General features: G+C 43.2%; 1 protein-coding gene across 2 annotated transcripts in view; it reads right to left on the bottom strand.

Moving 5' to 3' along the window:
- Positions 1-24,743, bottom strand: part of TRAF5 (TNF receptor associated factor 5) — an 86,556-nt gene that overhangs the window by 20,662 nt on the left and 41,151 nt on the right. Inside the window, exons 2-8 of one of the 2 annotated variants that reach the window (XM_073628420.1) lie at positions 19,955-20,176; positions 12,859-12,916; positions 10,224-10,325; positions 6,598-6,762; positions 3,050-3,127; positions 2,467-2,541; positions 661-753 (exon numbers count right to left, since the gene is read on the bottom strand). In XM_073628420.1, coding sequence (XP_073484521.1) covers positions 661-753; positions 2,467-2,541; positions 3,050-3,127; positions 6,598-6,762; positions 10,224-10,325; positions 12,859-12,916; positions 19,955-20,169 — 786 coding nt within the window. In that variant the 5' untranslated portion in view covers positions 20,170-20,176. Of the gene's footprint in view, positions 1-660; positions 754-2,466; positions 2,542-3,049; positions 3,128-6,597; positions 6,763-10,223; positions 10,326-12,858; positions 12,917-19,954; positions 20,182-24,743 lie in introns of both variants that reach the window. The other variant, XM_073628419.1, reaches the window with a different exon arrangement.

Consider the following 24,743-nt stretch of genomic DNA (forward strand, 5'->3'; position numbering starts at 1 on the left):
CTTCGGCACACTCAAAATCTAGATGCTGTGAGGTTCAGGATGTCCTTCTTACATCCAAACAGGCAAACTTGAAGAAAAGCCGAAGAAAAGCCAGCACTCTGGCTATATCATCTGTGGTCTTTATTGTATCATGACAAGTATAAAAATGACAAGCAGACGTGTTTCGGCACAAGCCTTGTTAACAGCTCTCAGTAGTTGTCAGTTAAAGTAACGCAGTGCCATATCGCAAAAAACAGCCTGGTCATTGGAGGAGGGTAAACCTTTCCGGAGCTGAAGTGGTTAAAATCCTGAGCGCAGCTCCCCCTTATACTTACCTGCTGATCTTAATACAGCGCAGTGCCCAAGAGCAGCAGCTCTCTCCCTACTCATATGCTCAGAGAAATCAGCAAGAGCCATTGGCTCATGGTGCTGTCAATCACAGCCAGTGAGGAGGGAGCGAGGGGCGAAGCCTGGCCAAGCCATGTTCTGTGAGTTAATGGACACATAGAGGCAGCTAGGGAGTGAGAGGACCCTCATAGCAAGCAGCTTGCTAAGTAGGGAGCACTTGACGGGGAGGGGGGGGGGGGGGGGGGGCGGGGTTGGAGCCAGAGAAACCAGGGATGTCAGCTCTGCTCCAAAGAGCTTACAATCTAGGATGTGTCTACTCAGACATGTGTTTACCTGCTTCTCAAGCTTGGTGTTTCTGTTCAGTACATAGAGCATGTGGTCTTTGAGAAAAGTCTCTTCATGCATTTTCAGTTTTCCCTTTTTCACCTGCAAAGATAAGAGAAAAGTATTGTAAAGTTTAGGCAGAACCCTAGCCAAAATGTTTTTAATTAATTGAATTAATAGTTTTTCCACTGGTCTGTCCTCCTTGAAGAATTGCTTTGTGGTCTTTACAATTTTTTATGGTGATATGCTCAATTCAGAGGACAACCACCTCTAGAGGTCTCCAATATATCCATTTGGACACCCTAGACCGACGGTGGAACCGGATGATTCTCTAACGGGTAAGGCTGCTATATTGCCTGTATCTGTTTACTCGAAGACACCGGAATCTATTGAGGATGAGCTCAGTTCCTTTTTCTTTTTCTTTTGTTATAGGGCTCTATTACTGCCACTGACTCCAACAATGGGGCAGTATTCCTCTAACTGATACAAACAACAAGGGGGAACTAATCCTGCCACTGACAGTAAAGATAGGGGAGATATTCCTCGCACTGACACCAACAAAGGGACACTATTGCTCCTCCTACTAACCACAGACATTGTTTACTCACACTGGGGCATTTTCTACTCCCACTAACAACAGTCTGGCCCTCCAAAAATCTAAAGAACAGTAAACTGGCCCTTTGTTTAGAAAGTTTGGAGACCCCTGCCATTGGCTATACACCCACTTCTCATAAAAGACATATGAAGCGTGCAGGATGGGTTGAATACTTTGAGGTTTTTATTGCTTTCTGTGTCACCGTTAGGAAGATCCACTCTCCCCAATTTTTCCTGCTGACCACTGTCACCAGGACTGAAAGTCATACTTTGAAGTACCATGTATTCACAGTGAGTGTATAGAGCAGCAGTAAAGCAAAGGGGAGTATATACAGCCGAAAGCATAATGCCAATTTGACCATTCCAAAACCATGGCCATTAATATGTAGTTAACTTCTACCTCTTTGTGGCTTCAATGGCTACAATTCTTCTGGGAAGGCTTTGTTTTGGAGTGTATCTGAGGAAATGTGAGCACTTTTAGCCAAAGGAGCATTCCTGAGATTGAGTACTGATGTTGGATTAGAACACCTCACTCGCAGTTGGCATCCCAAAGATGTTCAGTAGGGTTGAGGTCAGGGCTCGGTGAAGGCCACTCGAAATGCTCCATATCAAACTCCTCATCCATGACTTTATGGAGCTGACTTTGTGCTCAAAAAATGACCTTCTCCAAGCTGTACCCAGAGCAATATTCCCCATGCATGCTATAGCGACCACCAGATGAAGACCGGAAAGACTTCAAAGAAAGAGATATGTCACCAGCACACCAGGGAACACCATAAGAGGGTCCAATGCTTTATTGTATGATCACAGCAGAAGATAGCAACGTTGATGAAAGGGTCTTGTGTGGCTCTGAAACATTGCTATCTTTTGCTGTGATGTGATCAAAAAATAAAACATTTGACCCTTTTAAGTAGTTCCCTGGTGTGCTGGTAACATACCTCTTGGTTCTCCAAACTGTGGTCACAAGGTTGGAAGAGCACAATTGTCTGAAACATTTTGTATGCTGTAGTATTAACAGTACCCTTCAATGGAAACACCATAATTTGGAGGGTTGCCCTCATACTTTTGGCTATATATATAGTGCATGTGGGTTCTTGAGCTGTAAGAAAAATGTAATATTGCTGCCAGTGGTGACACTGACACTTTATTTTTCTCAACACTGTTTAAATCAGCCCCAAACCACTTCTGGAACACAAGAAAACTATTGTTTTCGCTGCTTACCTTCACATAGCAGCCATAATTGGAGAAAGGACAATCTACCTCGGCTTCAGGACAGACGATGAGATGTTCGTCCAACTGCAAAACAAATGCATCCACTTCTTTTCAAAATCACAGGGATATGTAAAAAAAATAATCTTGTATGGAATAGATAACTGGGAGCAGCTGGGATTCACTTTAAAGATAAACTTTAAATAGAGATTTGTATTTGCTTTTAGTAGGCACACATTCGGAGTTATTATTTCAGTGTTTACCTTAAGGCCCCTTTCACACTAGCAGACCCTCCATTCCTCTCTATGGAGTTTACATCCAATATGATCCAATCCCATAAAAACAGACAGATGGGGATCCCTTCCCCTCCGTCTGTGTGGATCGGATCAGATGGAAGTCTGACCGCCCATAGAAGAGAATGGGCTGTGTCTGTGTCCATTCTGCATCATCAGACAAACCCCCCGCTGAGCAAGCAGACTCCTGGTAGAGTCCGCCCCATGTGAAGGGGGGCTTAAGATATTTGATCTTTATCCTTAAAACTTTTTTCACAATACATACACTTTAAGAGAGTCTGCAGAAAAGCCAATATACTTACTTCTTCTCTTGAACAAGTATTACTGCAGTTGTTGGGACATGAAACTGGATACAATGGGCAATACTTTTTAATGTGAACCTAAAATAGAAAATAAAACTGATAAACACAGCCACAGATTCTACTATAACTCAATTGATAGTGTGGGTGTACAATAACATATTATCAGCAACACATCCCTTCATAAAAAGGTAAACACTCCCAACATGTTTGGCCCACTGAGGCTTCTTTAGGGGAAAATAACCACTGATACTCTAAGAACCTGTGGTTTATCATTAATCAGTTGGAAGGGTGTATTACAGTCTCAAATTTGTGTCAAGTACATGATTCTAGTGTGACCACAGGAGGTACAAGAGGACACAGGGGTGCTCATTCATTAAGTTAGTAGCCATCTTTAAATGGGCCTGAAAGCTGGACATAGTCTGAAGAAAGGCAACCCATGTGGCTCCGGCCAAGAACAATGTAGGTTTCCTTTCTCCAGACTACGTGCAGCTTTCAGGCCCATTTACACAGGTTCCTACAGTATCAGTGGTTATTTTTCCCTGAAGAAGCCCCACTGGGTGAAACATGTTGGGAGTGTTTACCTTTGTACCACTGCGAAAATAAGGACAACAAGACCATGCTAACAGCTTATCTGTTTTTTAATATGGAATTTTTTAGTGTTGTATTTCAATAAATTGTGAATTTTTTAATTAATATAGTCTATTTCAAGCACCTTAAAAGTCTCAATTTATCCCCTTCCAAAAGATTCTACTATAAGGTTATATAAATGAACATTAAACATATTTGAAAAAAGACAATTTTCCTTCTATTTTTAAAGCCAGCTAAATAGGTATTTATATATGTTAAGTTAGATCCATATATATTTGGACACAGGCACATTTTTCATACCTTTGGTTCTGTATATCACCAGAATAAGATTAAAATGAAACAATCCAAATGAATTTGAAGTGCAGACTTTCAGCTTTATTTAGGGGTTGAACATAAATATCAAGTACAAATTTTAGGGACTGCAACCATTTTTATACACAGTCCCCCCTTTTTCAGGGGCTCAAATGTAATTGGACAAATTAATATAATCATAAATAAAATGTTCATTTTTAATATTTTGTTGAGAATCCTTAACTGGCAATGACTGTCTGAAGTCTGGAACCCATGGACATTACCAAAGACTGGGTTTCCTCCTTTCTGTTGCTTTTCCAGGCTCTAACTGCAGCTGCCTTCAGTTGTTCTTTGTTTGTGGGTCTTTCTGCTTTTGCCTTCAGCAAGTGAAATGCATGCTCAATTGGGTTGAGATCAGGTGATTGACTATGCTATTGCAGAATATTCCACTTCTTTTCCTTCAAACGCTCCTGGGTTGCTTTTGCAGCGTCTTTTGGATAATTGTCCATCTGTACTGTGAAGTGCCGTCCAATCAATGTTGCTGCATTTGGCTGAATCTGGGCTGACAGTATATCTCTAAACACTGAAGAATTCATCCGGCTTCTTCTGTCTTTTGTCACATAATCAATAAACACCAATGACCCAGTGCCACTGGAAGCCATGCATGCCCATGCCATCACACTGCCTCCACCATGTTTTACAGATGACGTTGTGTGCTTTGGATCATGAGCTTTCCCAAGCCTTCTCCACACTTTTTTCTTCCCGTCATTCTGGTACAGATTAATCTTAATTTCATCTGTCCAAAGAATGATTTTCCAGAACAGTTCTGGCTTTTTTAGATGTTTTTGGCAAAGTCTAATCTGGCCTTTCAATTCTTCAGGCTTATGAATGGTTTGCAACTAGTGGTGAACCCTCTGTATTTGCTCTCGTGAAGTCTTCTCTTGATTTTAGACTTTGACAATGATACACCCCCCTCCTGGAGAGTGTCCATCACTTGTCTGGATGTTGTGAATGTTTTTTTTACCATAGAGAGGATCCTGCAATCATCCACCACTGTTGTCTTCGATGGACGTCCAGGCCTTTTTATGTTGCTGAGCTCACCAGTGTGTTCTTCTTTCCTCAGAATGTTCTAAACTGTTGATTTAGCCACTCCTAATGTTGCTGCTATCTCTCTGATGAATTGGTGTAATTTTTGAAGCCTTACAATGGTCTGTTTCACTTGCATAGACAGCTCCTTTGAACGCATGATGTAGTAATAGATCCAAATAGATAAATAGATCCACAGCAATAGATTCCAAATGCAAATACCACACTTAAAATCAACTCTAGACCTTTTACCTTCGTAATTGATGAAGAAATCACGAAGGAGTAGCCCACACCTGGCCATGAAACAGCTTTTGATTAAATTGTCCAATTACTTTTGGTCCCTTGAAAAAGGGGGGTGGCTATTTTATAAGAGCTGTAATTCCTAAACCCTTCCTCCGATTTGGATGTACATACCCTCAAATTAAACCTGAGAGTGTGCACTTTCAGCCCATATCCATTATATAACTACAGCTTGAATATGTTTTGGTAAATGCCTGAAAAAACAAAAATTGTGCCTGTGTCCAAATATATATGGACCTAACTGTATATACTGTATTTATTTAGTAAATTCACATTCAGCCAGCAGGTGGAGACTGGCTACTACTTGTTTATTTACTTTGCACAGCCCAATAACTCAAGCTGAAATTTACATCCCCAGCTGCCTTTCAACATGTCAAGACATTCCAGTCGAAGAGACAATGTACAGGCAAATGGCTCCTGCCATCTTTTCAGAAACCCCAAAGTGCTTTGTGGACCCTGTATTATAGATCTACAGTGTATAACACAAATTTGTAAAACAAACATTTTAATATCAAATGTTCTGCTGGGTTCTGCATTCACTGAACTCTCCACTGATTCTCTCCCCCACAGCCCCCGCCATTGTAATCTTCTGGTGTGGCGGGGGTTACCAGAGACAACAGACCTGTGACAGGCTTTCATCAAGAGTCCCTGACTTTGCCCTTCCTTTCTGGCCAGCTCCTCCATTCACACAAGACATTACTACAGCTTTTCTGAATGAAACAGGATCATTAATGAAATTTCATTCATAAAAGCTGTAGTGACCCTACTGGGGAGAATTCTGTCACTTCCTGACACACAAAATACTGAACATGTTATACATGTTGTACTTACCTGCTCTGTGTAATGGTTTTGCACAGAGCTGCTCCAATCCTCCTCTTCTTAGGTCCCCGCAGCTAAAAATTTGTGTCAGGGAGGGTGCTATAAATAGATTAGCAGAGAGCTTGTCTATTCACAGCACAGCTCTGCGAGTACTGTATCTTCGTTCCTTTGCCTATGTGGAAGGGGGGGTGCCTTTCCTCCAATCAGCTGTCACACAGTGTATGCCAGGACTCCACTCCCACAGTTGAAACAGGAAGAACAAATTCTAAAACTATGTTCACTTTCTTAAGAATATAGCAAGCTGAAGACAGCAGATATACATGTGAAACGTATGTAGGGAGATTTGTTTCCCGGGGCATCATCTGAGGCTGTTCACTTCACTGGATATATGTAAGGGTTTACATCCACTTTAATCTTATTGAGTTTCTCTGCATGTGGTAATATAGAGGAAGTTCTCATATTACCTGTAGGTCAATTGATGTCATGCTTTTGCTGCAGTATTGGCACGCCTCGTCTCTTAGCTTGCACTGTGTCAATAAATGGTGTTCCAGGTTTTTTCTGCAGACTTTGTCGTGACATCCTTTGTTACTGCACAGAACCACTTCATAGGAGCACTGGGTGAGATGATCCTGTTGGAGAATAACAGATTGAAGTCAGTTAGTGGGGTACTTCAGTCGGTGGGTAAACTCTAAAGCTGGCCATACACGGATTGTGGGCTGGAAAAAAAAAAAAACTAGCAGATTTCTCCATCCACTATAAACAGTTAAAATGGATGAAACTCCCACTGCAGCAATTGTATTTTGACAGCTGTCACCACTGGCTGTCAGAATATCCGATCAGTGCCTGCATTTCAATGGATGCAGGTGCAACTCAGCTGACAATTTACCTCCCTGCTTGTTCAATTTTTCAATCAAAGAGTGTTGGGTGAGAAGGTGGCGACAGGGCCACCGACAGAGAGAATATTGACTGGTTCTTTGGGAACTGGCTGAAATTTGCTTCACGTATTAAAAGCTTGAAATGTTTTTTTACCCTAAAGTGGACCTTTACCCATAACAACTTCATAAAAAATAATGTTCTTTAACAAGGAACATACATTCCACATTAATAATTATGCTACCAAAATGTATGTGTGCTGTAAATTGCCTCCAGCATGGTTCCTGTTTCTTCTTGTTGGAGGCCGCCATTTTGCTGAAGCCCAGAGCCCCTGAACAGCAGTAAATCGTAAAGCGGAACTGAAAGCGGGGGTCCACCTATCTATCGTTTTTTTTTTTTTTAGTTAATTCACAAACTTTTCTTCTCAGCATTACATACTGACATATTGTGTGTAATATGTCCGCCTGTGTCAGATTTCGTCGGAAAGAATAACTTATATTATTCACTGCAGGCGGTTTCCATCTTCATTGTGGGCATTTGAAGCCCACAAGCATTTATTTCCTGGATGTGGTGAATGCTGTGCTCCCAGCATTCACTGCTCGTTCCCGCACATGCTCAGTGGCATCCTGGGAAGCCTGAGACTAGCTCCCAGGATTCTGTGCGGAGTCTGGGAGAGGCTAGAAACACGCCTACTCCCACGGGAGGAGAACCAGGAAGTGCAAAGAAGAATAGAAAAATAAAAGGTAATTACGGCGATTTAAATTTTTTTAAACGGCATGTCAGCATCTAGGCAAGGAAGAGAATACATACAGATATTGTTCAAAATTTGGGTGGAACCCCGCTTGAACCCATCGATTTAACAGTTTCAAAAAAGTTACATCCCTGGAATTCCAGGATTGCTAACTGTCACATTTGCTTGTTTCCTCAATCGAACTGTCAAACCATCAAATGGCTGAAGTCATAACTGATTACATGTGCAGCACCATGGCAGTTGCAGATCAAAGAGAAGCAGCTGCCTGTAAAGGATAGGAGGGTTTAATTTTGCTTTAAGAGCCCTTGCACACTGGGGTGGTTTGCAGGCGCTATTGCGCTAATAATAGCGCCTGCAAACCGCCCCGAAAGTGCCGCTGCTGTCATCCCAGTGTGAAAGCCCCGAGGGCTTGCACACTGGAGCGATGCGCTGGCAGGACGGTAAAAAAAGTCCTGTCAGCAGCATCTTCGGAGCGGTGAAGGAGCGGTGTGTATACCGCTCCTTTACCGCTCCTGCCCATTGAAATCAATGGGACGGCGCGGCTATACCGCCGGCAATGCGCCTCTGCAGAGGTGCTTTGCGGTGGTATTTAACCCTTTCTTGGCCGCTAGCGGGGGGTAAAACCGCTAATAATAGCGGCGTTTTACCGCCGACGCTGCCCCCCGCCCCAGTGTGCAAGGGCTCTAAGGCAGTCAGCAGATTGACCTCTACATATTCGTCACTGCACAAAGATGCTTCAAAATGGAGAGCAACTGAGCATGTGCAGAGCAGGGTGAGATCATGTGTTACTGGATTTTAAACAGTATAGACACTTATTTTTATTGTTTTACATTGCTATACCTGCAAAAGGGGCCAGCCTGAGGTGATCTAGGAGGACTTAATTTTCTGACTAATGCATTCTATACATGAAGGTAAAAAACCTTCAGTATGCAGCTCCCCCCACAGCCTTCACTAAGGCTGGATGCACACCTATGCATTTTCAGAGCTTTTTGCATTTTGCACATTTACATTACAGAACATGTTCCATAGGAAACCATGGTATATGGACTGTAGTGCAAATCTGCAAAATGCAAAAAGCACTAAAAATGCATAGGTGTGAATCAGGCCTAATACTTACTGCAAGACCCAATCATGATCCAGCAATATGCATGAGAGTGGCTGCTTTCCTGGCTCTCTGCCTCCTCATTGGCTGAGACACAGCAGCGGGAGCCATTGGCTGTCAATCACAGCAAGTGAGGGGGGAGTGGAAGCGGGGCCAAGCCCCATTCTGTGTGTCTTATGGACACACAGAGCAGGGTTTGGGAGTGAGCATGCATGAGTGCCCCCATAGCTGCTTGCTATGGGGGCACTCGGCAGGGGGGAGGAGCCCAGAGCGCTGGCAGGGGACCTAAGAAGAGGAGGATTGGAGCAGCTCTGTGCAAAACCATTACACAGAGCAGGTAAGTACAACATGTATAACATGTTTAGTATGAATAAATGTAAGTTTTAATATCACTTTAAGTGAACATGTATTTGTCTTGAGTTATTCTTAGGCACACATTTAACCCCTTGATCACCCGAGATGTTAACCCCTTCCCAGCCAGTGTCATTAGTACAGTGACAGTGTATATATCTAGCACTGATCACTGTATTAGTATCACTGGTGATGTCAGTGGCAGTTAGTCAGTTCCCAATCATTGTCAGATTGCACGTCCCATTATAAGTCATTGATCAACGGCAATACTAGTATAAAAAATAAATAAATAAAAATTCAAGTATATATATATATATCATCGTTTGTAGATGCACAAAAAAAAATAATATACAGTTATTGGGATTTATTTTTACTATAGACATGTAGCAGAATACATTTTGGCCAAAATGTATAAGAAGTTTGATTTTTTTTTTTTTTATTTGATATGTTTTATAACAGAAAATAGAAAAAAAAATGTTTTTTTTTCCAAATGTTCAATCTTTTTTGTTTATATAATAAAAAATAATAATAAATCCAGTGGTAATCAAATACCACCAAAAGAAAGCTCTATTTGTGTTAAAAAAAAAAATTATTTAATTTCATGCGGGCACAGTGTTGCAATTACCAGTTAAAGTAAGGCAGTGCTGAATAGCAAAAAATGCTTTGGTCATGAAGGGGGTAAATTCTCCTGGCGCTCAGGTAGGTACATGTGTGGCAGTTTATAATGGGATAGCTCAGGTGGGTTTGAACTCAAGTCTGAACATGCCTGAGCTCATTGCTACTTGTAATGTCCCCTGTGAGCTCCCGAACCTCTCCCCCCCTCTTTACCTCTGTTTGTTTGGAACACGCAGTGCACGTTTGTTGCAGTTATGTGCACTGCTCTATGCACTCTTCAAATCCCATAGTTCATAGTCCATCTTGTGAGAGAGCTAGAGAGGGCGGCTACGTTCCTACATACAGTGGGACCATGGAGAACAATCTATATAAAAAAGGATAAAAAAAATATTCTCTACCTGGAACCTCCCTAGCATCACTTTCGCGTCACATTCAGGGGCATTTCTGCAGTAAACCATTAAGTTCAGGACTTCTCTTTTACAGCAATTGTCTTTGAATACCTGAAAAGGAAAAAAAACAGGAACATCATTAGTGCTTTTATTGTTCTACAACAGGGTGTATTTGCACTGCTCAAAACCCCTTCCATATACTGATTTACTCAGAGTGAAACCCTAACTGAATGACATTTAGTTTACTTAAAGTGAAACTTTAGTCAGTTACCCCTTTGAAGATATAGCTATATTAAAATAAAAATACAGTAAGTGCCTATTCTTCGTTAATAAACTGTCTCATCCTGCTCTGCACATGCTCAGTTGCTCTCTTTTTTTTGGGCACTGTGCCAAAAATGTAGAAGTCGATCTGCTGACAGCTTAAAGATTTAATGTTGCTCAGGGGCTCTAAACTTCAGCAAAATGGCAGCCACCGGCAAGAAGAATCGGGAGGACCTGATTGTGAGGACTGAGACTACTGGGACAACAGACCACCAAGACTATGGGACTGGACTTGTTGCACGCCAGGAGTGGGTAGAGGGACTGCCATGTATAATCTTTGCATACATACAGTTACTGCCATTAGAGACTGCTCCTTGTTTAGCAGCTAGCTAGCAATCTGTTTTTACACTCTTAAAGGGACAACTACACGTGCACCACCTTATAGAAGGGCCCCAATGAAAGCCGGCCATGTACCCCCACCCACTAAGGGGCTGTATGCATAGAGTGCACCCAGGAACTTTGTTTGAGTAGCTATTTTGCTAGAAATTACAATGAGGTTTCTTTTATGCCATTCATGTGTTCACAGTTGTTGCTATTCTTAGTGAAACTGTGTGGTAGTGTAATGGGGCTTAGCCTTATTGCGGCGTAAGTTATTGGCCGTAGATTTGGCTAACCTGCCCTTCAGTTACTGTAATATATTCTGACGCGCCTTCCAATGGCGTGCCGCTGAGCTTGCCCCCTCTCTTTTATCTAATGAAAGGCTTTGCCTCCTGGGATATGTGATGTGTCAGGAGGCAAAGGTAGGACAGTGCATGTAATTTGCCTAGACAAATCCGGGTCTGGGGGGACAGAAGAAAAAGGTAAATAATAATAAAAAAAACAACAACAAAAAACAGGGCTATTCCTACAGAGGACCGAAGGAGGGGTGGAGAGAAGGGATAATGGATTTGAGAACGAAGATCTGCTTTAACTTTAACCTAATTCTAAGATAACTCCTTCAAACCATATTTAACTTCTCCTGCTGCAAAGTATCAGGTTGTATCATACTCACATCCCACACCTCAAACATAACTAGTTTTGCAATCACTGCTGTTTCTCTATTTAGAATCCTGTTAAATTCTATCAATATGTTATACAGTGACACAATATATTTTAGCGGGGAGTCTTATTCCATAAAAAGCAAGGGCTCCAGCAGTCCATATGCAGTGCACAGCCCAAACCCTGCCTTCTCTTGACGCCTCATTAATTGATAGTCTGATCTGTATAGAACTGGTACTGGTAGGGGGTCTAAAGGACCACATGGGAAAGAGGGGGGGGGGGGGGGGGTTGGGTGTGTGGAGATGAGGCAAAACATTGCTATACCTGTGTAGAGCTGTTGCATTTCTCAGCTCTGTTAAAGTAAAACTCCAGCCAAATTAAAAAAAAAAAAAAAAAGGTAAATTTAAAAAATAGCAGCTTCTGCAACAACACTTCAAATTAAAGGTGTCCACTGCAGTAATTCTTTTCTGCCACTAGGTGTCCTCAGTCTTCATGTTGAATGATGGCCTGCATCATTCAACCCACTTTCTTTGAGCCCAAACTGTCAAATACTCTACCTTGTAACTGGACAGTCAATCAGTAGCAGCACAGTGATTAGTTAATCTCTCTATCACTCTGCACTCTTATTAGCTATTAGCATGTTACTTATCCTTTGTGCTGCTTCTCCTTCTCCCAGCCTTTGCTCTGCTGTACACAGATTGCAAGAGGCGAAAATAAAATGTTAAATTCAGATACTTGCGCTGCTTGATTTAAAAAATAAATTTAATGATGTTTTAATAATTGAGTTAATGTGTGTATTGTATAGCTGCCTGAAGTTCCGCCTCAAAATCTAAGTCTGAAATTGCCTAAAATCTTTAGGGTAATACGAGACAATGTTGTGCTATCATACAAGAGATTCTTTCAAAAAAAGTTCTACGCACTTTCACTTGTTTTCTGACTATACATGTATACCGTGTTTGCCTTTGCCTGTAGAGATACTATGTCTTGCATTCATCTCTGTATAGCCACTGTTGTTGTTTTATTTATGCTTCTCATATTTTTCCTCCATAAAACTTTTGTGGGATAAAAAAATAAAATTCTGCAATCTGTACCCTTCAGTGACTGCCTTGCACCCTTGAGTTGAGGCATGCAGTAACTGCTATGAGGCTCTCAAGTGTTGGGGATCTGCACCTCAAATCCTTCATGACTCCTTGCGCTTGGGAGAAGCTTCAGCAGCATAGCAATCCTCTGAAACCCCAGCTTGCAGTCTTGGTTCCACTGCAGTGAAGCTGAGCATATTTAGCTTTAAGTGACATAACTTAAAAAGTGGGGCTCACAGCCATAGTAATCTTACAGACAACCATACCTCTTGGGGCTTAATGTCTTCTTTGTCGATAGGACACTGTGATAAGATATAGCATTCACTGCGGCAGAAAAACAAGAAAGGATGTTACTATTATATTTTTCAATAATTAATCATGACTAATTAGATAATAATAATAACAATAATAATAATAATAATAACAATAATAATATGGAATTTAGTCCAGTGGCGTCACTAGGGTTGGTGTCACCTGGTGCGATAAAACATGGTGTTAAACCCCCCCACCAAGAATTTTTTTCACATATAACACTGCATATATTGCCAATTTGCGAATAGTAGTGCGTTAACAACTTTTAAAGTGGTTGTATATCCCTTTAGCACATTTTTACCCACAGATAAGCCTATAATTTTTGATTTTTGACACCCTAGGCGAAACCTAATTTTGCCGCCCCCACCCTTGGCTCCACCCACTTTGCCCTGCCCATGTATATCCCACCTTTTTAATGAAGCGCCCATCAAATGAAACCTCACCAGCACCCATCAAATGCAGTCTCACCAGTGCCCATCAAATGCAGTCTCACCAGCGCCCATCAAATGCAGTCTCACCAGCGCCCATCAAATGCAGCCTCACCAGCGCCCATCAAATGCAGCCTCACCAGCGCCCATCAAATGCAGTCTCACCAGTGCCCATCAATGAATGTTTGCTTGCTTCCATTCATTCGGGAGTCAGGACACAGAACATGTAGGCACCAGGTGACCCCACCCCTTTGTGACATCATTGATCAGGGCATGGTGGGTCAATGACATCTCGAGTGGGTGAGGTCACCCTTTATTAGACCTCAGATGTCACCTCTTGCCTTAAAAGCTTCAGATCATACCAAGATCAATATGATCCAATGCTTTTTTTCAATCCAGTAATGCTTTGTTCACAACCGGCAAAAGTGGAAGTGGTGAAATATTCGTCGCTGCGCCTCTGACACTATGTGCGAATGGAGCAGCGGCTGCCTGCTGATGCTGAGACTTAGTTGCTTGCTGCAGAGAGAAGAGAGTAGGAACACCAGTGGTCGGGCGCCCTAGGCAGCAGTGCGCCCTAGGCAGCTGCCTAGTTTGCCTAGTGGTAGCACCGGCCCTGCCTAAACCTGTACGGTTTAGGAGATATTCACCTTGCCTGCAGCCGCTGACGTCAGCAGCACATGCGCTCTGAAGGTCCAGGGGATGCTGCCGGAAAATCAGAGCTCCTTGCCGGAAAGAAGACTGTGCAGGAGTGACGTCATCGCGACTCACAGCGCCGGAGCCGTGAACCCGGAAAAATATTTCATAATGAGCTAGTATGTGGTGCATACTAGCTCATCGTGCCTTTGCCTTACTGTTTTTTTTTTTTTTTTTCTTCAGTGCTTTGTCCTGTCACTGCAGAGTGACAGCATGACAGAGCAGTAAACAGTAGCAGTAGCAGGCTAGGGCATCGGCCTCTCCTGTTTAGCCTGCCACAGTGCCTTGCAGGGCACTGGGCAGGCTAGTTTCAGGCGGTAGTTTACATTTACGGTGCGCACCCCAAACCAGCCCATGTAAATAATGTGGTCGGTGCCAGCGCGCCAATCCCTGCGCTGTCACGGATGGGGGTGACACCATCATGGTCAGATATCATATCCTACATGATAGTGTCGCCCTGGTGTGGTCTGCACCCCCATAGCGATGCCACTGATTTAGTTACATTCTGCCATACATTTTAAAGTGACTCTGCTGCTAAAATTAAAATGGTCAGAAAATTCAAAGAAGTTATTTAACCGATTTACGACCGCCCTGTAGCAGATTTACTCCCACTGTGATTTCACACAGCGGGAGCCGATCAGCAGGTCCCACGGACTCGATGTTCGCTGGGACCCGCCGATCGTTCAGTACTCAGGCAGAATGACAGTCTGTGAGTACAGAAGACATGGATCGCGTGTCCCTGTGAAGCAGAAACACCAATCCATGTCTTCATGCAGTGAAAGCTCCTCCCCCACAGTTGGAAAACACCCCCTAGGCTTACATTTAACCCTTTGATCGTCCCTGATGTTAACCCCTTCCTGCCAGTGTCCTTAGTGACAGTGTATATTTTTAGCACTGATCACTGTAATAATGGTCCCCAAAAAGTGTCAAAAATGTCAGTTAGGTGTCCGATTTGTCTGCCACAATATCGCAGTAAGCTATAAGTCGCTGATTGCCACCATTACTAGTAACAAAAATAAATAAAAATATCAGAGTTTGTAGATGTTATAACTTTTGTGCAAACCAATCAATATAAGCTTATTTTTTTGCCAAAAATATGTAGCAGAATACATATTGGCCTAAATTTATGAGAAAATTCAATTTTTTACATGTTTTTATAGTATATGTTTAATAACAGAAAGTAAAAAATATTGGTTTTTTTTTCAAAATTGATGGTCTTTTTTTGTTTATAACGCAGGTGATAAAATACCACCAAAAGAAAGCTCTATTTGTGGAAGGGACATACATTTTATTTGGGTACAGTTTTGCATGACCGCTCTATTGTCAGTAAAAGCAACGCAGTGCCGTATCGCAAAAAATTGCCTGGTCAGGAAGTGGGGTAAACCTTCCGGAGCTAAAGTGGTTAATAGTCACTTCCCAATCTGTAAACAATACAGCAGCAATTTGCAGCATGGACACAGAGATAAGCTTTAAATATCTTCTTTGCAGGTGGCAATTTTTGACCATTTTTATTTAAGAGTCAATTTAAATTGATTATAAAGATATGCCCTCCTAACCATCATGTTAACCTAATCCCTAATACTAAAATAATTCAAACCTTCTGCCACAAAGTATCAGGCAGTACCACGCTTGCATCCTACATCCCAAAAATTATTACCGGTAGTTAATTTTTTTTAATTTCTGACACATGAACTTTTGTTTATTCCTGTGAATACTAATGACCCTGGGCCAGTGTTGCCAAATGTCCGTTGATTTTCGGGCAGCCCGTAAAATCAGGGCACTTTTCTCCTGCCCGTAAAAGTCCATAGCAGGAGAAAAGTACAAGTAAAAATGGCGGTGACCAGCTCGGGTCTGAACTGCGCATGCGCAGTTACAGAAATCTCAGAGAAGATACGGTCCTCCTGAGCCGAGTCCTCCTGCTGCCTCTGCCCAGCCCACCAGCCGCGCAACCAATAATGTGTCAGCGCATTTTTCCCGCCACACTGCCGCCAGCCTATAAAAAGTCAGGAGCCGAGCGTGCGGACGGAGGGACAGAAAAGACGCTGGAGCATGTGGGAGTCAGAGACGCACAGACTTGGACCGGACCGGTGTAACTGACCCCTGCCTGGCTGAGGCTGACTGAGCCTGGTGGTGACTGCAGTGCTAAAGCCAGTCCACAACAACAAGGCAGCCAAAAAGGTCGGTCGGACTCGGGAACTCACTCTCAGTCTCAGAAAGACAGGGCTCTGGTGGCAGGGGGTGATGGTGGTAGGGGGTGATGGAGGCAGGAGGTGATGGAGGCAGGGGGTGATGGAGGCAGGAGATGATGGTGGCAGGAGGTGATGGTGACAGGTTATGGAGGCAGGAGGTGACGGAGGCAGGAGGTGATGGAGGCAGGGGGAGATGGAGGCAGTGGGTGATGGAGGTGATGGTGACAGGTGATGGAGGCAGGTGATGGTGGCAGGAGGGGATGGTGGCAGGTGGTGATGGTGGCAGGGGGTGATGGTTACAGGAGGTGTTGGTGACAGGTGATGGAAGCAGGAGGTGATGGAGGGTGATGGTGGCAGGAGGTGATGGAGGGTGATGGTGGCAGGAGGAGATGGAGGCAGGGGATGATGGTGACAGTAGGTGTTGGTGACAGGTGATGGAGGCAGAAGGTGATGGAGGCAGAAGGTGATGGTGACAGGAAGGGATGGTGGCAGGAGGGGATGGAGGCAGGGGGTGATGGAGACAGGGGGTGATGGTGGCAGGGGGTGATGGTGGCAGGGGGTGATGGTGGCAGGGGGTGATGGTGGCAAGAGGTGTTGGTGACAGGTGGTGTTGGTGACAGGTGATGGAGGCAGGAGGTGATGGCGGGTGATGGTGGCAGGAGGTGATGGAGGCAGGGGATGATGGTGACAGGAGGTGTTGGTGACAGGTGATGGAGGCAGGAGGTGATGGTGGCAGGAGGTCTTTAGAATTAGGGACATAAATTCTGGTGATCCTAGTAGTTACCAGGGATTTCCCCTCACGTTCTGTGGTGCTTATGGAACAGAAATGAAGGGGAAATCTCTCCAGTTGGACATAAGTGACAAAAAATGATGTTCTATAAAATCCGCCCTTATTATATTGAAAATAACAGAAATATGTTTTTATTTAACCTTAATATCTACCTTAAATCACATTGCTATTTGCCTAGTGTACTTGTTTGTAGCCTAAATACTGAAATTTGCTTTTGTAAAATGCCAGTAAAAACGTGGCTGTGCTAGTAAATTTTGGGTGTCATGCCAGTAAATTTCAATCTGGTAGGTTGGCAACACTGCCCTGGGCAGAGGAGAGACTGAAAGGGAGGTGGCTGCTAAAGTGTTGCAAATAATCTCAGGCATTTGGGAAACCCAATAAGCAATTCTCGACATATAAACACAATCATAAAATCTGGAACAAAACTGAACAGCCAACAGCGGGTTCTGAGATTTACAAAGTATAGTCCTATATGGCACAATGGGCTCCATTCGTGAAACGCTATCTACCGCTTTAAGATCAGAGGTAAAATTGCTCATACCATTTTTCAAAACATTTTTTGCAATTCACTAAAAACGCTAATAAAATACCACATACGCTATTTCTTGAAGTGATGAATAGTGAAAACTAGTAGTATTTTGATTCCGGCACCCACCGGCGACCTTAACATCTAGGGCATAGTTGGTTGTTAACCCCATGCCACAGGGTGACATACCCGTACGCCAACCAACTTTGATGGGTTAAAGGTTATATGCAGCTGCAGACATCCTCCCGGTATCTTTTTGCAGTGTCGGTGGAGCACTTTTTTGTAAAAACAATCCTAGAGGCTAAGTAGCTGCTGGAGTGCTTTTAAAGGAGCAGGCCTTCCACCGCTGTTCTGAGCTCTTCTGTCCTACCGGGGTACCAAGGATTGCAGCTGGCAAATCCGCTGCCTGACCATAGAACTGATCAGGGACCAGAACAGTCCTGATAATCTCTATGGTCTAAAAAAACGGAAGCGACTAATATTTTGCCAATTCCAGTTTCACCGGTTGTAAACAAAGCATTACTAATTTGAAAAAAGCATTGGATCATACTGATCTTGGTATGATCTGAAGCTTTTAAGGCAAGAGGAGACATCTGAGGTCTAATAAAGGGTGACCTCACCCACTTAAGATGTCATTGACCCACCATGCCCTGGTCAATGATGTCACAAAGGGGTGGGGTCACCTGGTGCCTACATGTACTTTGTCCCATAGGAGATAGGACTGTAAAAAAAAGAATATAATGGTAGATCTTTTTTAAGTGTGTGATTGTTTGCCATTTTAAATGCTGTCTCTCTTTTTGTCAACATTTTTATCAATGAAATTATGAATGGCAATTCAAATATAATAATTAAAAAAAAATATATATAATAATGAAGATAATAATATGGCCAGAAAAACTCAGTGAAAATTATAGTGTTCCCTCTCACTGGTGGTCAGTGAAGTGCCCCCTTTCATTGGTGGTCAGTGAAGAAGGGCCGCCTTATACTAGTGATTATTAGGAGGAAGACCCCCTTACCGATAATTAAAAAGATGATCAGAGTCATGTTACTTATCTAAGAGCATAGGTGTGCACCCTAAAGCTCAAACACAAATGCCTGTTATTTTTTATACAGTTTTTTTGGAAACCCCATTGGAGGGCTTTGGTGAAATATCAGGAATCTGAACAGACCCCTGATGTCTCACTTTTTAAACAGAGAAAGGTACTAAGGACAGATTTTCCTCAGTCCCTTTCTCTGCAAGCTCAGCCTCAATGGCCATTGCATGAATGGGAAATGCTCTGTGTTGAGTGCCTACCTATTCATTCACAAACTGAAGCATAGTAAACACAGTTTACTATACTTCAGTTATGAATAGACACAGGAGCGATCGGTACCGATCACTGTGTTCATTCAGAAAAGGAAGGGGCTGGTAAAATGACATATTTACCGACCCCTTCCCCCACTCTCCATCTTGAAACATCCCGCGCAGCAGCCAGCGGGTGAGGAGAGAAGGGAAGCTGTAAGCACTAAGGGGGAACACAGGGGCCCGGGCAGCAGTAGGAATCTGTGTAGACGGGGTGATTATGGTGTGCCCAGGCACACCCTGTGCGCACTCCTATGTCTAATGCCCTGTACACACGGTCGGATTTTCCAATGGAAAAAGTGCGATCGGATTGTGTTGTCAGAAATTCCGATCGTGTGTGGGCTCCATCTGACTTTTTCCGTCGGAATTTCCGACACACAAAGTTTGAGAGCAGGATATAAAATTTTCCGACAACAAAATCCGATCGTTTAAATTCCGATGCACAAAGTGCCACGCATGCTCAGAATAAATGAAGAGACAAAAGCTATTGGCTACTGCCCCGTTTATAGTCCCGACGTCCATGGTTTATGTCACCACGTTCAGAACGATCGGATTTTCCAACAACTTTGTGCGACCGTGTGTATGCAAGACAAGTTTGGCCCAAAATCTGTCGGAAAAAAATCAGATGGATTTTGTTGTCGGAATGTCCGATCAATGTCCGATCGTGTGTACAGAGCATAAGAGACAGAAATTTCTTAAGGGACCCTAATGTTCTACAGAATCCTGGTTGTGAAAGGCTGCTCTATAGAGATTCAACTCCTCGATCAACTCAATACGCATGTTTATATCTACAGGGGAGGGCCAAGTGGACATCCTCATTCTGAGGAAATAATAATGGACACCCCCACCTTCCAAAAATATTCAATATATCACTATTTCCTTCAGAACAATCAGCTAGGGATATCTAATGAAGTCCATACACATGAGGATCATCTACTGGTCTGGCCTTTGGGGTGGGTAGTGTAGAGACGTACTGTCACAGCTCTCCAAATGTAAAAATAGATTTTGTGTGTTTCACACTTACTCATAAATATTGTAACTGTAACCGGACAGAAAACGAGAAGATTGCAGATAAAACTCACTTGTTCCTCAGTACACAACTCTCACAGAATCGGTGACCACATCCTGTTTGGTGAGGATTGTGCAGAACCTGGTGGCAGTTCGCACACTTGTATCGATCTTGTAACTTGTCCACGAACGTGTACTCCTGCTGGGGCTCGAAGTCTAGAGACAGCCCAGTATTGGAGTTCTGACGGGCCAGCTCCTGGGGGTGTACGGTCTTATCTTCACAAGCCATGCCGCAGCTGTCCTGACAGAATAAGAAAATGACACAAGTGTGACAATACTAATCAGAAGAAGTCATCAAATGTCAAACAATGTGTACTGTACATTCCAAGGCTAGTAACATACAATAACCTAAGACCAATAAAGAATCAAATGGTTTATTAGATATACAGTATCTCACAAAAGTGAGTACACCCCTCACATTTTTTGTAAATATTTTATTATATCTTTTCATGTGACAACAATGAAGAAATGACACTTTGCTACAATATAAAGTAGTGAGTGTACAGCTTGTATAACAGTGTAAATTTGCTGTCCCCTCAAAATAACTCAACACACAGCCATTAATGTCTAAACCATTGGGAACAAAAGTGAGTACACCCCTAAGTGAAAATATCCAAATTGGACCCAATTAGCTATTTCCCTCACCGGTGTCATGTGACTCGTTAGTGTTACAAGGTCTCAGGTGTGAATGGGGAGCAGGTGTGTTAAATTTGCAAAGTGTAATTTCTTCAGTGTTGTCACATAAAAAGATATAATAAAATATTTACAAAAATGTTAGGGGTGTACTCACTTTTGTGAGATACTGTATATTGTTAAGACTATCATAATAATAAGCCCAGCTTTTGTAAAAAATAAAAACCCTCCCTTGCAGTGGGGCTGCACCCACATAGCAAAGGGTAACGCAGTGTTAAAGCCAAAAACAAAGATTTATTATATTACAGCTTACCAATTCTTAGATGTGACGGCTGCATTAGTTTCCTTTTTATGCTTTCTTTCTTCTATTTTCACCTAATGATCTAGTCTGTCATTTTTCAACAGAACAAGCTGTCCTGCAAATGTTGCAGTGAGGGTTGAGACAAACCATTTACCACTGACAGGGGTGTTTACAATGATCGTTTATTTACTTATGTAAATTCTTTATCACACAAGGAACTGTTTGCTGTTACTGTTTATAAAGTGTTAGCTGGAGTTTGGCTTCAATTTGTTACTGTATTTATTTATTTTTTATATAATTTTTATTTAAAACAAAACAACATGTCACATTGTACATTTCCACGAATGTCAAAATATAAGGTCCTAAGGACATGTATAATATGTGTGAAAATTCGTTACTGTATTTAAATCTGCTAGTACATCTAACACTCCCCTCCCCCCAGACTGAAAATGCTGCTGTCCAAAGTTGCCCCTGTGCTCATTCGTCCGGAGTGTAGACACTCTAATAATACAGGAAGCGTGTTACTGGCCAGATCACCAGGTGAAAACAGAAGGGAAAAAAAGCTTAAAAAAGGAAAAACTAATGCAGCCACCACATCTAATGATTGGTAAGCGGCCATATATTACATTTTTGATCTTGGGCTTATTGCTGCTTTTTGGGTTTTTACTTTTTTGGATTTCAGCTTTAATAGACATTTTATGCTTACATTTACAGCCAACAGATGGAGCCCCAGGTTCGTTGTTACATGTTTACCTATTCTTCTTAGCTGTGTAAAAAAAAATTGCCTTTAGTATACATAGGTACTACATAGATACTAGGGAGGCAGAATCAGGGCTGCTGTTAGAAATTACGGGGCCCCATAGAGTCTACCTGACAGGACCCCCCCCCTCAGCCGAAACTGAGGACATAGATTTATCAATAGAAATTACAGGCCGGCAACTCGACAGCTTCCCAATAGCAAATATTTGAGCATTACAGCAATAACATCAACCAAAAATTCTGAGACATTTCGGCCTTAGGCCTTCATCAAAAGCATACAAATATGGCATTAAAAACAAGTATATATAAGGGAAGCAGCCCTTGTGAAGCATGAAGGGCATAAATCACTTGAATAGATTTATCAATCCCTTTCTCTACAGCCTCAGCTGCACAGATGAATGAATTGGAAGAGCTCCGAGGCTTCCAGCTCATTCGCAAACTGAAGCATAGTAAGCACAACCTACTATGCTTCAGTGATGAATGCACACAGGGGTGATTGGTACTGATTGCTCACTGTTTTCATTCAGGAAAGGAAGGGGCCAGTAAATGACATCCCCCTGTGTGCCCGCACCATGTGTCGGTGGGGGAGGAGGGAAGCCATCAGTGCCGTGGGGGAAAGGGGCACACAGGGGGCCTAGACAGCAGATGGAAGGGGTGCATGTACTAGAACCAATCCCTTTGCAGTGCAACCGGAGAAAGGGAGAGGAGGAGAAGCTGGCAGCACTGCAATGGGAGACAGAATAGGATCAGTGTCTGCAATAAGACAGTACAGCCAGCCCTCCTGCTTAACATGTGCCTGGGCCCCCCCTTTTGAAATGATGGGGCCCGGGCCCAGTACAGGACGGGCTGTACTGCCTTATCAGCGGCCCCGGGCAGAATACCCAGTGGCACAGAAGAAAGACAACTTAAAACATCTGCTTCAGAGCCGAAAGAAGGGCTGAAGCACAGGGTCTAAGGAGCTGCTGACTATTCACCAGAGGGGGTGATGTCTTTTTCAATCTGGTGGCTCCCAGGCAGCTACAGAGGACCGGGCACAGATACACCTAGAGAGAGTCTCATACAGTACTGGGGTTCTGGGATCCCAGGAGCTGGAGGGACAGCAGACTTCAAGGACAAGAGTCTTTAGCAGTGCTGGAGTGCTCTGGGTGTCACTCAGGAACACTGGATACAGATTGAGTGTATGATGGCACACAGGAAACAAAGGGGAGTCAAAGGGGCACAGGAGAATGCATGGGATCACAGGAACACAGGGGACACCAGTGATCACTTGGAAGATTCGCTGGAACAATAAAATTAAATGGATCAGAAGAGATGTCAGACTGCTTGATTTCGGAAAAAGCACCTGTGCGGTCCATTATCTTGTGATAATTGCACAGTTTGTTAAGGTCGCCCATTTAAATAACTGCACGGCAGAGGCCCTAAAATTGGACCCATGCTATTTTATGTGTCAGTGTATTACTGTGCGTTTTGGTGCGGAATGGCACCCCAAAACACAATGCATGTATGTTGGGGTGCCATTCAGAATAAAACAAAACATACAGTCTGAACAATCTTATTGAACACACATATTACAATTTATCTGGCCATCACTATGATGGGCTGCTTCATTGGCCAATACAATGTTTGATGTGTATTACAGTGCTAGACCAGTGTAAGGTCCGGTATCACTGGAGGCGGCCTGGGCTGTGTTGTCCTTCAAAGGGGGGGGGGGGGGTTGTAGTCATTGAAGGTACAGTATGATGTAGGTTAGCCCTGTTAGGCCGGGATCACACTAGCTGCAGCCATAGCTCACAGCAAGGGGCCCGGTGTGTCCCTGTTCTCTGTTTCAGGTGCGAATCAGGTCTGAATTTTTGCCTGAATTCGGACCCAAAACAGACCAGAAGACGCACTTGACCCTTTTCCAGTGCGGACCGCGGCCAACCCCGGAGTTGTGTGAACCAGCTCCATTGAGAGCCGGTCACACTCTCCTGTAATACAAATTGGAATGCGGGGAAACCAGCATCCAATTTGCATAACGAGAAAAAAGAGAAAAAGGGCGCACCACCATGTGCATTATCCTTTAGATAAAATTTACTAAAACTAATGATAAAAAGGAACTACTTACAAACAGTAGTGGAAGATCTCAAATGTATAAAAACAATCTTCAAATCACAGCATGCAGTCGAGGAGCAACAGAGCCCACCAGAGGTGCCGGAGGAGCTCACAGGAATCACTGCTGGCTGACGCGTTTCGAGGGGAACGTCCCCTCTTCCGCAGAGCACTACTGTTTGTAAGTAGTTCCTTTTTATCATTAGTTTTAATAAATTTTCTCTAAAGGATAATGCACATGGCTGGTGCGCCCTTTTTTTCTTTTTTCTCGTTGTCTGCTAGGATCCCCCATCCTTGAGGGCAGCAAGGCCTGTGTTTTTACACCGCTTGCTCGGCTACCCACTTGTGCGCAGGAGCATTTTTGTTCGTTTCCAATTCGCATAAGTGTGAACCCAGCCTTAGGGTGTCGGTTGATGCCTCTATGATAACAATGGAATGGCCCTTCACAAGATATACTTGGATAAGCATAGAGGCGCGCTCGGCATAGAGGTCCGTCGCACTTGAGGTTATTATTTAACAAGTTTATTGACATTGACAATTTACATGTGATGAGGAAATCCAACGCCTTTCGGGGAAGTGACTCCCCCTTCATCAGGACTGTGATGATGGATGTGGTAGGGACTGACATGAAATTAAGAGTCAATTATAATATGGCCCTTTACGGGGAGAACCAGCACGTGCTGGTTCTCCACCATGTGACAGCACCTAAAGGGCCCTATCATTGCTGACATTACAACCCGAAATGTGTTGGCTTTACTGTGAACTGTCAATTTGAATAAACTTCCTAAATAATAACTTCAAGTGTGGTGAACCACTATACTAAGCGTGCCTCTACACCTATCCAAGTTCACTGGCCAATAGGAATGTTTAGTAGGTGAGAGAGTATGGGCAAGCTGTGTAAATACGATGAAGTGCACCAGAAGGAGCTCCAGAATGACCTGGCACTGGGACAGGTATGGGCAGGCTCCTCTTGGTGCTTGCATTGTATACCTGATAGCAATTTTCACATGATAAGCGAGCAA

This window comes from Aquarana catesbeiana, linkage group LG04, assembly GCF_042186555.1.
Source record: "Aquarana catesbeiana isolate 2022-GZ linkage group LG04, ASM4218655v1, whole genome shotgun sequence".
NCBI lineage: Eukaryota > Metazoa > Chordata > Amphibia > Anura > Ranidae > Aquarana > Aquarana catesbeiana.